The sequence below is a fragment of the Elephantulus edwardii genome, unplaced genomic scaffold (genome assembly GCF_000299155.1).
Source record: "Elephantulus edwardii isolate Elephantulus edwardi_28Jun2011 unplaced genomic scaffold, EleEdw1.0 scaffold00297, whole genome shotgun sequence".
NCBI classification, from domain to species: Eukaryota; Metazoa; Chordata; class Mammalia; order Macroscelidea; family Macroscelididae; genus Elephantulus; species Elephantulus edwardii.
The window spans coordinates 905,639-920,219 of record NW_006400047.1 but is presented as its reverse complement, the minus strand read 5'-3'; the positions used below and the strand labels follow the sequence as shown (position 1 = coordinate 920,219).

At 38.7% G+C, this 14,581-nt stretch overlaps 1 protein-coding gene across 1 annotated transcript in view; it reads right to left on the bottom strand.

The window, feature by feature from the left end:
* Positions 1 to 344: 344 nt before the first annotated feature.
* SUSD1 (sushi domain containing 1) overlaps positions 345 to 14,581 on the bottom strand; it is a 170,629-nt gene continuing 156,392 nt past the window's right edge. The window contains exon 16 of the mRNA XM_006900855.1: positions 345 to 499. Coding sequence (XP_006900917.1) covers positions 345 to 499 — 155 coding nt within the window. The remainder of the gene's footprint in view (positions 500 to 14,581) is intronic.

The window sequence follows — 14,581 nt, the reverse complement described above, 5'->3', positions numbered from 1 at the left end:
TCACCTGAGAGGCTGTCATAACACCTTCGCTGGCAGCAGGATATCCTTCCCACACAGTGCCAGACTGCCATCTATACATGGAGAAGGAGAAATAGATGAGACAAATGTGGACACCCTCCAGTTTCCCACTGCATACCCATATATTCAGCCATATATTCATGGGATATGGGGGAGAGTGAGCAGGACACGAGATCAGTCAGCATTCTGTGATTGGCCAGAGCAGCCTCTACTACCCACTACCTACACTGAGGTGTGGGGTTAGCCAGGCCTTTCACTTGCTGAGTGTACTCTTAAAAGTATTACAACCTCCCACTCACATTTCCTTTGGCTTCTCCAGCTGTTCATTACTCCAGTCCCATCCTCCCTCCATTCCACTCATTCCTTAAACATGACAGTGCCACATACCACACTGCCGAAAAGGACAGGAATGCCAGGATGATCACAACAGCTATGGAGGCCAGTCCAACACCCACCATATGCTGGAGTGTGAAGGATGAATCTGCAGAACAAGATTACAAGCTGAACTGAGAAAACATTTCAAATCATAACACTCCCAGGAGTCACATATCCAAATGCGTAGTTCCACTGTAACCCAGCGAGCACTTGATTCCAAATAATCAACAGCTCTAAAAATGTCCAGTATGCCTCTTGATCCTATTAGTTGATCTTAAGCATGTAGAGTCTCAAGATAGTTGGGGTGAGCCTTAAAAATTGGATCCTTTAGTCATTGGGTTAACCCTGCTGGGATATGGTCTCCAGCTACCTTAACTGCAGAACCATGGTCTTGCAAATCATCAACAGTTGTGGGACTAATATAAGAGCGAAAGTTTTCCGTACTGTGAGGTACCCTGGTAATGATGGTGGTGGAGAGAGGGTTAAAAGACTGTGGCATTGCTGTGAAGAGACTGTGATAAGGTGTAACCAGAAGAACCCTGGAAAGGTAGCTACAGCTAAAGGTTTTGCTTACTGAACTGAAACCTGGAAAAGCTGACTTGTAACTGCTCTGAGATAAAGTTTGCTAGGTGACTGAAGAAGCCAGAGGCTTCTTGAATTTGTGCTGCTGAACTGAAACCTGTAATTTCACTAACTGAGGAATAGTTCTTTCTGTTAATCTGGTTTGGGACTGTTAGACTAAACCTGGACTTATATTTGTGAGATATCCTTTGCCTCCCCTACTTTCCAACCTATTTCCCTAATAAACCCCATAACTGTAAGTAAAGTCTGTGGGTCAACAACAACCATCAGACCTGAATGATTGGTAAAAAAGAGGAGCAAGAGCCTGGGGGCAGCATGTATGAATGAGTAGCTAGCTATCTATTTGTTGCTATGAATATTATTGATGAGGACAGTTCCCCTAATGAAGTGGGAAGAAGTCATACTTGGCCATCCTCCTGTTGCATTGGCTCCTTTAACAATACTACAGTTAGTTTTGTTTTCTTAAAAACTTCAAAAAGCAAACCTACTCTGATTGAGTTTATTCCAACTGGTAAGAATCCTACAGAACAAAGTAGAATTGCCCTTTAAGATTCATAAGCCTGTAATGTTAATGAGAGCAGATTGACTCATCTTCCTCCCACGAAGTTGTTAGTAGATTTGAACCACCAGCTTTTTGGTTTGAGGTCCAATACTTAACTCATCACATCATCAGGATGCCTTTTGTTCTGAAAAGGATGTATAAAACCAGCCCACATTAAAGTAACAAGGGAGAAAAAACCAATCTTATGCATAAAGATAATACATGCTGTAGCATACAGATACTACATACTGTGTTTGGGTTTGTTAGTCCTCTTACAAAGTCAATTACAGTTGATATATTTTCTTTTTTATTTAATAACATTTGTCCCTTACACTGGAGAAGAAGTCATCCTGACAGTATCTGAATCTGTGCTCCATAAACAATTGTGAGCTCAGGTGGTCAAATATCTTATATTGGCATAAATTCAACTCAATGACAGCTCATTGCTGTAAAGTCAAGATCAACTCATCACTGACCCTAGAGTAGATTTTCAGAGGCTCTAAGTTTTTTGTCCATCTTTCTTCCAGGGCATCACTGGTGGATTCAAACCACTAGAGTCACCACCTTGGGGTTAGCAGTGCAACTTTCCTCTTGCCTCAACAAGGATCGTGCTGTCCTGCTCTGCTCAGCAGATTACTGTGAGTATAAAATAGGAAAATGAATGTAAAATCTCTCTGAAGGATATGCATTCTATTTGGAGAGAATCACATAACTCCACGGAGTTCCCTGGTTATAAATTCAAAAACACCCACAGAGTGGGCACACATTTGGACCAAGCAACTGAGTCAGACAGAGTTCTATACTAGGAAAAAAGATCTAATTTTAATTTGTAAAGACTTAGCACCTACGCTCTCCAGACACTGTTCTAAGCACCCCATAAATAACAAATTATTTTGTTTCCTGTCTCCACAATTTTTCAATCTCTATGCAGAACAGATCATTTGAGAGGCTAGACTTAACGAGGAGGAATGTGGAATCAGGATTGGAGGAAGACTCATGAACAACCTGTGTTATACAGATGACACAACCACACTTGTTGAAACTGAGAAGGGCCCGAAGCATCTGCAGCAGAGGGTTAAGGCTGTAGCTTGCAATATAAATTGGAGTTCAAGAACAAGAAGACAAAGATTCTCTCCACTGGGCTAGTCAGCAGGATCGTGATAGAGAAGAGATTGAGATTGTTAACAATTTCAGCTTTCTCAGTTCCACAATCAACACTTTTGGCATCAGCAGTCAGGAAATTAAAAGATGAATTGCATTAGGGAACTCTGCTGTCAGGGAACTCTCTAAAGTACTGAAGAGCAGGGATGTCAATCTAGAGACTAAGGTGTGCTTGATCCAGGCCATGGATTTTTGCATTTACTTGCTATGCATCAGAGAGCTGTACAATGAACAAGGGTGACAGAAGAATTGAAAGCTGTACATTGTGATGCTAGAGATGAGTTTTGAACATACCATGGCCTGCCAAGAGAACTAAATGGTCTGTCCTTGAGGGGGTGAAACCAAACTGTTCCTTGGAGGCAAGGATTTTTAGATCCGCCTCACATACTTTGGCCATTGCCAGAAGGGGCCAGTCTATTGGAGAGGCATATCATGCTTAGAAGGGTCAAGGGACAGTGCAGAAGAGGAAGCCCCTGGATGAGATGAATGACACAGTAACTTGGATAACAAGAGTAGGTATACCAGAGACAGTGAGATTGGCTCAGGGCAAAGCAGGGCTCAGAGCTATTGTGCCTAGAGTTGCTATGAGTCGCAAGCAACTCAATCACATATAACAACAACAACAAACCACCCTTAAGAGAGCTCTGGTGGCTTAGTGGCAAGAAGCTGCACTGTAAACTGGAAAGCATAGAGTTCAAATCCACCAGCTGCTCCATGGGAGAAAGATGGGCAATCTCTTCCCATGCAATTAACTGTCTCTGAAAACACACTGGAGGGTCAGCTATGGCTTGGTCCTGACTCGATGGTATACGTCAACAGCCACTGTTTGCTTTGCACTATGGATACGAATATGAATATGAACTCCCATTATGAATATGGAGAGCCCAAGGCCTACAGTGGTGAAAAAAATCTGCCCAAGGTCACTTAGCTACTAACTGAGAGAGCCAGGATTAAAGCCAAAGTTGCCTGCCTCCAGCACCTACATTTTTTTATCACAGCACCCTGTCTACCTGATGTTGATCTGAATTGAGCCCCATCTGTAGTAGAGTAGACCCTGTCCCGCAGAAGAGGCCATGCCCAGATCTTTCCAGATCTTTCTGGCCAAGGTTGATGATGTAAAGATTCATAGATAGAGCTGTTCAAGTTCCTTTTTGGGTTTTTTTTTTTAAGAAATAAAAAGCTATAAGCATGTTACTGAAAAGGTCATGGTGATAGAATATACAGAATTAAAAAGAAATACACCTCCAGGACATGTTACAGGTATAAAGAAATGCAGCCAGGTATAAATTATTACAGATGATTTCTTGCTAGGAATATTTTTTTCCACTTTTTGTGAACTTTAGGAATGTCCCAGATATGTACCTCGTCTGCCAACTGCAGCATGTAGCACTACTAGTTTCCTTGGAAGAGTAAAAACAGAAAATGTAAATAACTATTACTGTACATTAGGAATGGAAGAGAACTTAAGAAGAAGAAAAAAAGTAGCCTTGAAATTTAAGAGATCCTTCAAAACATAGCTAGCTTGCTTTCCTGGTCATGAATAAGACACATCTGAGAGTAGTTTAAGCTATTAAACATTTTTTTTCTTCCTCCACTTCCTATATAACATGCCTCCAGAAACTCTATGAACTTTGATGAATGTTGATAGTTGTAGATGGACTTCAGGCCTTTTGTTCATAGGGTCATTGAGTTGTGCTTGACTCAAAGGCAATCAACACCACCACCACAATGTAGATATTACTATTTTAAAAATTAGTAACTTAATTCCTCAGTGTTATAGGTTGAAGTGTATTACCCCACACCCTTAATCCATATGTCTGTGGTTAAGGAGCTCTGGTGGCCTGGTAGTAAGGAGTTGCACTGCCAAGCCAAAGGCAGGTGGTTCAAGTCCAACAGTGGCACTAAGAGAAAAGATGGACAGTCTTCTCCCGTAAGATGTATAGTCTCTGAAAATCATTAAGCAGTCACCTATGAGTTGGCTCCAACTCAACAGAACATAGCAACAAAACCTCTGGCCATGAAGCCCTGGTGGTACAGTGGTTAAGCAGTTGGAAGCTAAACAAATTATTAGTGGCTTGACCTCGCCAACCACTCTATAGTAGAAAGACGTGTCAGCCTGCTTCTATAAAGATTACAACATTTGGATCCCTCCAGGTCACTTCCACTCTGTCCTACAGGGTTCATACAAACTGGAAGTAACACGTCTGGAAGGCAATGGGTTTTATATTTATGGTTATAATTCCATTGAAAATGGGTCTTCTTTGTTTCATTAATGGGATATTGTGTGTAGGGAATTATACTGCTAACCCAAAGGTGACACTTCCCTGGCAGTTCGAATCCACTAATGGTTTTGTGGGAGAATAATGGGAAGTCTACGTGATTTGCAGCCTTGAAAACCCACTGGAGGGTCAGCTATGAGTTGATCTCATCTCCGTGGCAATGAAGTGTGTGTGTGTGTGTGTGTGTGTGTGTGATATGTACGTGTGACACACACACAGAGAGAAAGATTAATGAAAGGTATGTTTTGAGTCAATCTGTTTTGAAGTATAAAACAGATGAGGGAGAGAACTGTTTAAAAGGGATATATGAATGGTTATTCTTGTCATTACAGAATTCCAGAGTAAAGGCTGCATAGTGGAGTGGACTTGGGGGAGGAGGGATTGCATAACAATGAAAGAGTTTTTCTTTCTTTTCAAGAAGAAGAGTGAATTGGGGGGAAGGAGGAGGGTAGGGAGAAAAGTGCAACGATGAAAGACTGGAAACCCTAAGTCTCTGTAAATTTTCATTAAAATTAATTTTAAAAAAAGAACCCAGACAATTAAAAAGCAGAGATGGGAAAAGATAGCTGCTATACCCCATGAAGATCACTAAGAGCCTTCCTCCTAGAGCTGATAGCAAGGGAAAGCCTTCCTTCCACTAGAGCCAGCACCCTGAGTTTGCATTTCTAACCTGCTAAACTATGAGGAAGAAAAATTCTGTGTTATAGCCACCCACTTGCAGTATCTGCTATAGCAGCACTGGCTAACCAAGACACTGAGTCATACTAGTCACTTGATCACAAATCAAGTGATCAGTTGATACTGGGCTACTGGCTATCATCCCAGATCTTCTACATCAAAAAGGTCTGTTGGCAACAACATTTGTTGAAGGAGTTGTCATTTCCCCTTTTGGTAGATTTTATTTCCTTATCAAGTATCAGTTGACCATAGATAGCTAGGTCCATTTTGGAATTCTTGATTTTGTTCCACTGGTCTATGTGTCTGTCATTGTACCAATACTATGCTGTTTTGGTTACTACCTCTGGGTAGTAGGTTTTGAGGTCAGGGAGTGCAATGCCTCCCACTTCATTTTTGTTTTTCAGAAGTGCTTTGCTTACTCAGGGTTTCTTTCCTCTCCAAATAAACGTGACAATTTCCTTTTTCTGATCTTGAAAAATGAATTTGGTATCTGTATTGGGATTACATTGAACGTGTAGATTGTTTGTGGCAGGATTGTCATTTTCAATATAGAGTCTTCTTATTCATGAATAGGAAACATTTTTCTATTTATTACATCTTTTATTGTGTCTTGCAGAAAGGTTCTGTAGTATTCTTTGTATAGGTAAAGATTCATTCTCAAGTATCTCAATTTGTGGTTGGTTATTGTAAATGTTACTGCTTTCTTGATTTCCTTCTCTGAATTCTCTTTATTACTGTAGAGGAATCCCACTGATTCTGATACTGAACTGCAGAAAGCCGAAACAGTATCCACATCTCACACCATACACAAAAATCAACTCAAGGTGGATCAGAGATTTGGGAGTAAAGACCAAAGCCGTAAAGTTCATAAAAGACAAATTGGGACCAAGATTAGAAGGCATGTTGTTGTTGTATACCATCAAGTCAGAACTGATCCATAGCTGACACCCCAGAGGATTTTCAAAGGCAGTTTAATCACATGTGAGGAGATTGCCCATCCTTCTCCTGAGCACCTGGTGAATTCAAACCATTTGCCTTCAGTATTGAAGCACAGTTTCTCTCCACTAAGCCACGAGAGCTCGCTGGAAGACCAAGTCTGTGATATAAAAAGACTGACAAATACACCCAGAAATGCACAATCTGGAGAGAATAATATTGATGAATGTACCTTTAAAGATTAAATCTCTGTGCTCATCAAAACTTTTTCCAACAGGATGAAAAGAAAACCTAGCAACTGGGGAAAGCATTTGGCAATACCATCTCAGGCAAGGGTCTCATAAAAAGTTATGCAACCAAGCCAAAGTGGGTGATTTTAATCTGTGGCCCTCAGGCCTAGTTTTAATTGGTTTTGGTTAAACATTCTTTTAAGTGGTATAGCACTGGTCTGTCCATTTGCTGTACAGAGGTAACTCATGGTTTCTGTAATGCTAAACACTCTCTAATGTGTTAATGTCTGATTTGTCTAATGTGATAATGGTTACTCATGGTGGACAGTGTTAGAAGCAAGAGTGGCATCCACTTCTGAAATAGCTTGCCTCTGGAAACTGTCTGAACTTGAAGAAACAATAAAAGTTATACAAGTGTTCTGGTCTTTCTTCACAGAGTTGCTATTAGTTACCCGGCCTACGACTCAACTCAATGGCACTTAACAACAACTGCATCAATACAGGAATAAATACATTAGAACAAAAGAGCAAGTCTACAAACTCAAGTATGTCAAGGAATTTCAAAGAAGGTACACTGGAGTGAGGCTGACAGCACCGGTATCTTAATACCACCACTCCCTTGTTTTCTGACCTTCAACAAGTTATCAGGCATACTGTGCCTTACGTTTCCCAACTGAGGGATGAGATAACATGGGAATGGGAACAACTAGTACTCTTATAGCGTTATTAAGAAACAAACTAAAATATGCTTAAAACAGTACCCTGTATAGAATAAGAAATAAATTTGTTGGTGCTATTATTTTTGTTTTATTATTATTTCAAATAATTTCACAAATGATACATTATTCACAATCCATTTACTCTCACTGGTATGGAGCTGGTTCCAATGGAAAGCACCCCTTTACCAGGTTTGCAAGACTGTTAATCAAAATCAGAGAAGACTGCCTATCTTTCTCTAAGGGAGTGACTGGTGGATTCAAACTGCCAGATGGACTTGGCCTTTGGATTAGCGGCTCAACTAGCACAATGGACTACGCCACACACTTAAGATCAGAGCCATTGCCATAGAGTCCATTCCACTCTTAGCAATCCTCCTTGGGTTTCTGACACTAGAAATCATAATGGGAGAGGTTTGCTATCATTCTTCTTTGGAACTACTAATGGATTCAAGCCATTAAAGCTACTCAACCTTTGTGTTAACAGCAATTCTACTCATACTACTCAAGAATGTAGAAAAGGAAGAAGTTCACTAATTCATTCCATGAAGCAGGCATAATCCTGATACCAAAAGCCTGGCGAAGATAACACACACACACACACACACACACACACACACACACACACGAAAATTTCAGACCAATATCCCTCTTGAATATTGAAAAAATTCTCTACCAAATTTCAAGCCAAAAGAATACTATGCATATTTAAAAAACAATACAGGACAATCAGGTAGAGTTCATACCAAGGATGCAAGGAGAGTTCAACATGAAAAATTTAACCAGTGTAAATTCACCACATAAATTAAAAAAAGGTAAAGAATCATGTAATCATCTAAAGAGACAATTTATCAAATTCAACATCCTTTCTTAACAAAAACTCAGCAAAGTAGGAATTGAAGACAAATTCCTCAACATAATTAAGGATATTTATACAAAATCAATAGTCAACATTATTCTCAATGAAGAGAAATGGAAAGTATTTCCTGTGAGAATGGAAACCAGCAAGGACATTCATTAATCCACTTCAACTTAATATTGAATTGAAAATCCTAACGAGTGTAAGAGAGTAAGAAAAGGAAATAAAAGCTATCCAGATGAGTAAAAAGAGAAGACTACATCTTAACAGCTTTAGTTTGCTTGGCTCTACAATCAATACTCTTGGCACCAGCAGCCAGGAAATTAAAAGACGTATTGCAATAGAAAAGTCTGCTGTTGGAGAACTTTACAAAGTACTGAAAAGCAATGATGTCACTCTGGAGACTTTCTATGCATCAGAGAGCTGAACAATCCTAGGGATGATAGAAGGAGAATTGATGCCTTTGAGCTGTGGTGTTGGAGAAAAGAATTGAATATACCATGGACTGCTAAGAAAACAAACAGGTGCATCCTAGGGAGGGTAAAACCAGGCTGAACCTTGGAGCCAAGGATTCTGAAGCTTCATCTGACATACTTTGGACATGTTGCAAGGAGGGATCAGTTCTTGGAGAGGGATGTCATGCTGGGAAGGCTGGAGGGGCAGAGCAGGAGAGGAAGACCCTTGATGAGATGGAATGATTCAGTAACTGGGGTCATGTGGATAAGTATGTCAGAGACATTGAGATTGGTACAGGATAGAGTAGGGTTTAGGGCTGTTGTACGTAGGGTCGCTATGAGTCGCAGGCAACTCGATGACACATGACAACAACAACAACATCTCTGTTCATAGATTACATGATTCTATATGTAGAAAATTTCAAAGATTTCACAATAAAGTTACTGAGAAGTGTTCTGCAAGGCTCCAGGGTACACACAAGACAATATGCAAAAATCAGTGGGATTCCTCTACACTACCAAAGAGAACACCAAAAAAAAAAAACCCAAGACAACAATCCTATTAACAATAATCCTCAAAAGGAAAAAAAAATAACATTGAATGAATTTAACCAGGGACATAAATGACCTATACAATAGACAGCCACAAAGCATTACTGAAAGAAATCAAAAGATACCTGCATAAATGAAATAATATGTTGTGTCTATAGACTGGAAGACTTAATTTGGTAAAAACATTGATCTTATTCAAAGCACTTTATCTATATAATGCTCTGCAATCCTGATTCAAATCCAAGCAAGAGCATTTAATCTCCAACTTTATATGGAACAAGGCTCCAAATGGCTAAAGTGTTTTTTAAAAAAATCAAAGTAGGTAACTTCACACTAATTTCCTTTGTAAACTTCCACTGAAGCACAATAAAATAGGAAGAGAAGACTGGGAAATAAAAAGCCTCAAAGATCACTTGCAGTGATATATTTGCAAATTGTGTGAACCTGCTAAATAAAATACTGCATCCAACTCAGAAGACTTGCAACTATATAGGGCAATTATATATAGAGAGAGGCCTAGTGGTAAGAATATGCCCTGCAATCCCAAAGGCACATACATGATTAGCTTCTCCACGGGAGGATGAGCAATCTCCTCTTGTGTAATTTACTGTCTCTGAAAACCCACTAGAGGGTCACCTATGGGTCAATTCCAACTTAACCGCACAAAGTAGCAACAGCACACAAATTTTATATTTATGTTTACATTTATATTTATATCTAAAATCTACAAATATATCTATAATATCCACAAATATATATAATCTACATATATGTGTGTATACATATGTGTATGTATATATATATGTGTATGTATATGTATTTAGTGTAAAAGTCCTCTGTAGAAGCCAGGTTCTACAGAAGCTTGTCGGCTGGGATTGATGAGCATTAGGGTGGAATGTTGATTTGCTAAAGAAAGTGAGATGATGTGATAAGGCCTTCTATTTCAAAACCTATTCTTCTGAATGGTATAGCACTGGTTTGCTGTACAGCATTGCTGTACAGAGGTAACTCATACGTCCCTCTGGAAAGAAACTCTATGAACTTTGATAAATGTCGATAGCTATAGAAAGATATCAGGCCTTTTGTTCATCGGGTCTTTATAAGTAGTGCTCGACTCAACGGCAATCAACAAAAACATGTATCATCCACAGATAAATCAATCTAAAGATAGGTGATACATACATAATCAACATTTACATGTGTCAATATGACCAACAGAGTTCATTCTGCAGCCATGTGGCTATCTTTAGGGACTTTCCTCACTAGTTCCTCACTGAATTTACAACTGGTCCATTTAAATGATAGTTTGTCAATTTGAGAAATGGTAATTTGTCAATGATATTGGTCAATTTTATTTTTGTGTGTGTGTATACCATCAAATCAGATCTGACTGGTACAGGAGGATATTGCCTCTCCTTCTCCAGCAAAGCATCTGGTGGATTTGAACTGCGTACCTCTGGGATTGCATTAATGGCATTCTTGCCATTAGGCCACCAGAGCTCCCTGATATTGGTCAATTTTAAATGGTAAAATTCAAGTGGGACTCTCCCTTCCATGATCTCATGCCATAAAATGACTTCCTTTCCTTCTGAATCATTTGTGCTGATTTAGAAACTCAAGGGAATGAATTAATGGCCATAGTCCAGATTTTTCCTCACTTTTGGATGAAGTTAATATATTGGGTCTAACTCTTACATTGTTCTTCATGGTGGTTCCCTGAAATAAAGGTGGAGTGTTTAGGGGAGTGACTGGATCTCTCTGTACCTACTGCTAACCCTTTCTTCTTTCATTAACAAAAAGTGTAACAGATAATTAAGATGAAATTAGAAAAGCCTTGTCCTTTGAACATACTTTATGACAGCTTGAGAACTTCCCAAGGGTGTGGACATTTTTCATAAATTCACACAAGCATGATCATTTTCTGAAAGCAACAGCTCTGTTTTGCAAATATAAATAATTAGGAATGTGATTTCTATTTATTGTGTTAAGTTTTCCCTTGCTCTTCTACTGCCTTTTCAATGAAATTCCTTGCAAATCAAAAGATAGTAAAGATAATGAAGTAAGAAAAAAAAATGAGCTAAGTGATGCTTAAAAATAAGTCAGTATGGAAGGCAGTTTGGCACTTCCTTAAAAAGCTGAACATAGAAATTCCATATGACCTAGCTATTCCACTGCTTGGAATATACCCTGAAAAAATGAAAACTGAGACACAAACGGAGACTTGTGCACCAATGTTCATAGCAGCATTCTTCACCATTACAAGAACATGGAAGCAGCCTAAATGTCCAACCACAAATGAATGGATTGAGAAATTATGGTAAATTCACACAATGGAATACTACACAGTATACAGGAGCAATGATTTTATAAATTATTATCTAGCTTGGGAGGGACTGGATAACATTATGCTGAGTGAACTAACTCAGTCCTATAAGGACAAATATTGTATATTTGTACATCGTATATACTCATTATTGTAGAATGAGTATGAGGATTTGGGGGAGGTGTGAGGATGGAAGCAGGGGATGTTCAGGGGTGGGTGGGATTAATCATGAGGTTGTACATTTTGAATGATGGGGGGGTGAGGGAAATCAGAAAAATCTGTTCTGGAAAACAATTTATTAGAATTTTGTAAATAAACTCATATAATAATTTTTTTTAAATGTGAGAAGGAGAAAAGGGGAGTTGTTTTCATTGGGTACTGAATTTCTGTTTATGGTAACAGGACTCAGAAAATGGTTGTGATAATAATTATACAGCATAAAGAATGTAATCAGTGTTGCTCAAGTTTACACGTAAAAACTGTTGGATTGGCAAATGTTTTGTTCTTCATTTTTTTACCTACAGAAAGAATATAAAAAAAATTTTAAAGTCAGAAATATTGTTATATTAGCTTTCTATCACAGCTTTTAAAATGACTGTCAACTCTGACTCATAGCACTCCTACATACAGCAGATCAAAATACTGCCCCATCCTGTACCACCCTCACAAACTACTTAGTTCCACTGTTAGTCACCATGGCAATCCATCTTCTTAAGGGGCTGCCTCTTTTACTGACTCTCCACCTTTCCAAGCATGATATCCTTTTCCAAGGACTGGTTCCTCCTGATAATGTATCCAAAGTATATAAGATGAAGACTTACCAAGGAGCATTCTGGCTGCACTTGTTTGTTCTTTTGGTACTGGGTTGTTGTTGTGTATCATGGAGTTGGAACTGACCCATAGCTGATCTTCCAGTGGGTTTTCAGAGACGGTCAATCATTGTCCAACTTTCACAAGCACATGAAGCAATAAAAAATACCAAGGCAAGGGAGAGGCTTAATCTTTAAACTGGTGTCTTTGACCTTACCATTTTAAGAGGTCCTTGATAGCCTAATAAATCACCTAATTTCTTTTTTAAAAAATAAAGGTAACTAGACTATCTCTTTAGATTTTTTCGGTTCTTTCAGCTTGAGACATACTGAGAGAGCTCTTCCCCTATTATTCTCCAACTCCAGCTCTTTGCACATTCCATTTTATTACTTTGCTTTGTCTTCTCAAGTTACCCTTTGACATCTTCTGCACATCTCTTTTCAACATCTCTTCCTTTTGTTTTGGCTTCTTGGCTTATAGTGAAATTTTCAGAGTCTCTTCTGACATCTACATTGGTCTTTTCTTCATCATCTTTGTAATAAGCTTGTGCTCTCTTCATAAATGATATCCTTGATATCATTCCACAACTTATCTAGTCTTTGATCATACGTGTTCAATGCCTCAAATTTATTCTTGAGACAGACTTAAACTTCAAATGGGATTAGTTCAAGGGGTTTTTTGGCTTGTTTTAATTTTTTTCAGCTTCAATTTGAACTTAAAACATGATTAGCTGATGGTCTGTTTCACAGTCAGCACCTGGTCTGCTTTTGACTAATACTGAGCTTCTCCCATGATTCTTTCCACAAATGCAATGCAATCAATCAGATTCCTCTGAAAGTCTATCACATGAAGTCTATGTATATAGTCACCGTCAGTGTTTCTGAAAAAAGGCATTTGTGACAGATAAATCATTGATTGTACACAATTCTATCATTTGATCTCTAGCCTCATTTCTGTCCCCAACCCCGTAAATTCCAACTAACATTCCTTCTACTTTCATTCCAACTTTTGCATTCTAGTTACCAATTATTATTAGTGCATTTTGACTACGCGTTTGGTCAACTTTTGGTAAAATTCCTCAATTTTCTCATCTTTGGCTTTAGCTGTTGGTGTGTACATTTGAGTAATTGTTGCATTAACAGGTCTTCCTTGTATGTGTATAGATAGTATCCTAACACTCATGGCATTGTACTTCAGGTTAGAGCTTGATTTTGTTTTATTTTATTTTTTAAGTTATAAATACAACACCATCCCTCCTCAATTTTTCATTCCTGGCATAATCTTACTTGTAGTAGAGTTGATTCAAAGTGGCCCATGCCATCTCGGCTCACTAATGCTTAACATGTTACTCTTTACATATTCCATTTCATTTTTCACAACTTTCAGTTTTTCTGGAGTCACACTTTGTATATTCTATGTTCTGTTAATGTAATTATTATGTTCAAGGTCTCTCACAAGGTCAAAACCAAATAGACAGTTGGGGTGAGTTGCCTTCCAGAGATTCTGTGGAAGAATTCTCTTCAGCTTATTCAGGTGGTTGGCCAAATCCAGTACCAAGTTACTTATAAAACTTAACAAAAGGATTTAAAAAAAAATTACCAAAAAACTTTACTTACAAAGTAAACCAAGTTACTTACCAAGTTTTAAACCAAGCTACTTACAAAAAATTTTAAGTTCCAAACTTACAAGGGAAGTTTACTTGCTGACTGTCAGTTGAGACCATGTATGGTTTCTAGAGGCAAACCACACTCCTTGCCATGCAGCCCCCTCCATTGTCAAGACCAGCAGAATTCTTTTGCCTCTAATCCTCCTCCCCCTGACTTTGAGTCCTTTGTTCCTGACCTCTAATCGTAGACGTGATAGGTCAAGTTCATCTAGATAATTACCCTATTTAGTTCTTGATTATGTCTGCAAAATCTCATCTCATGAGAAACACTGAGAATAGTCTTTGCTCTTCAATAGATGCTTCTAAGAATATTGCTTGGCTCTAATCAAATGTCTTGGCACCAGCAGCCAGAAAATGAAAAGGCACATTGCCATGGGAAAGTCTGCTGTTAGGGACCTCT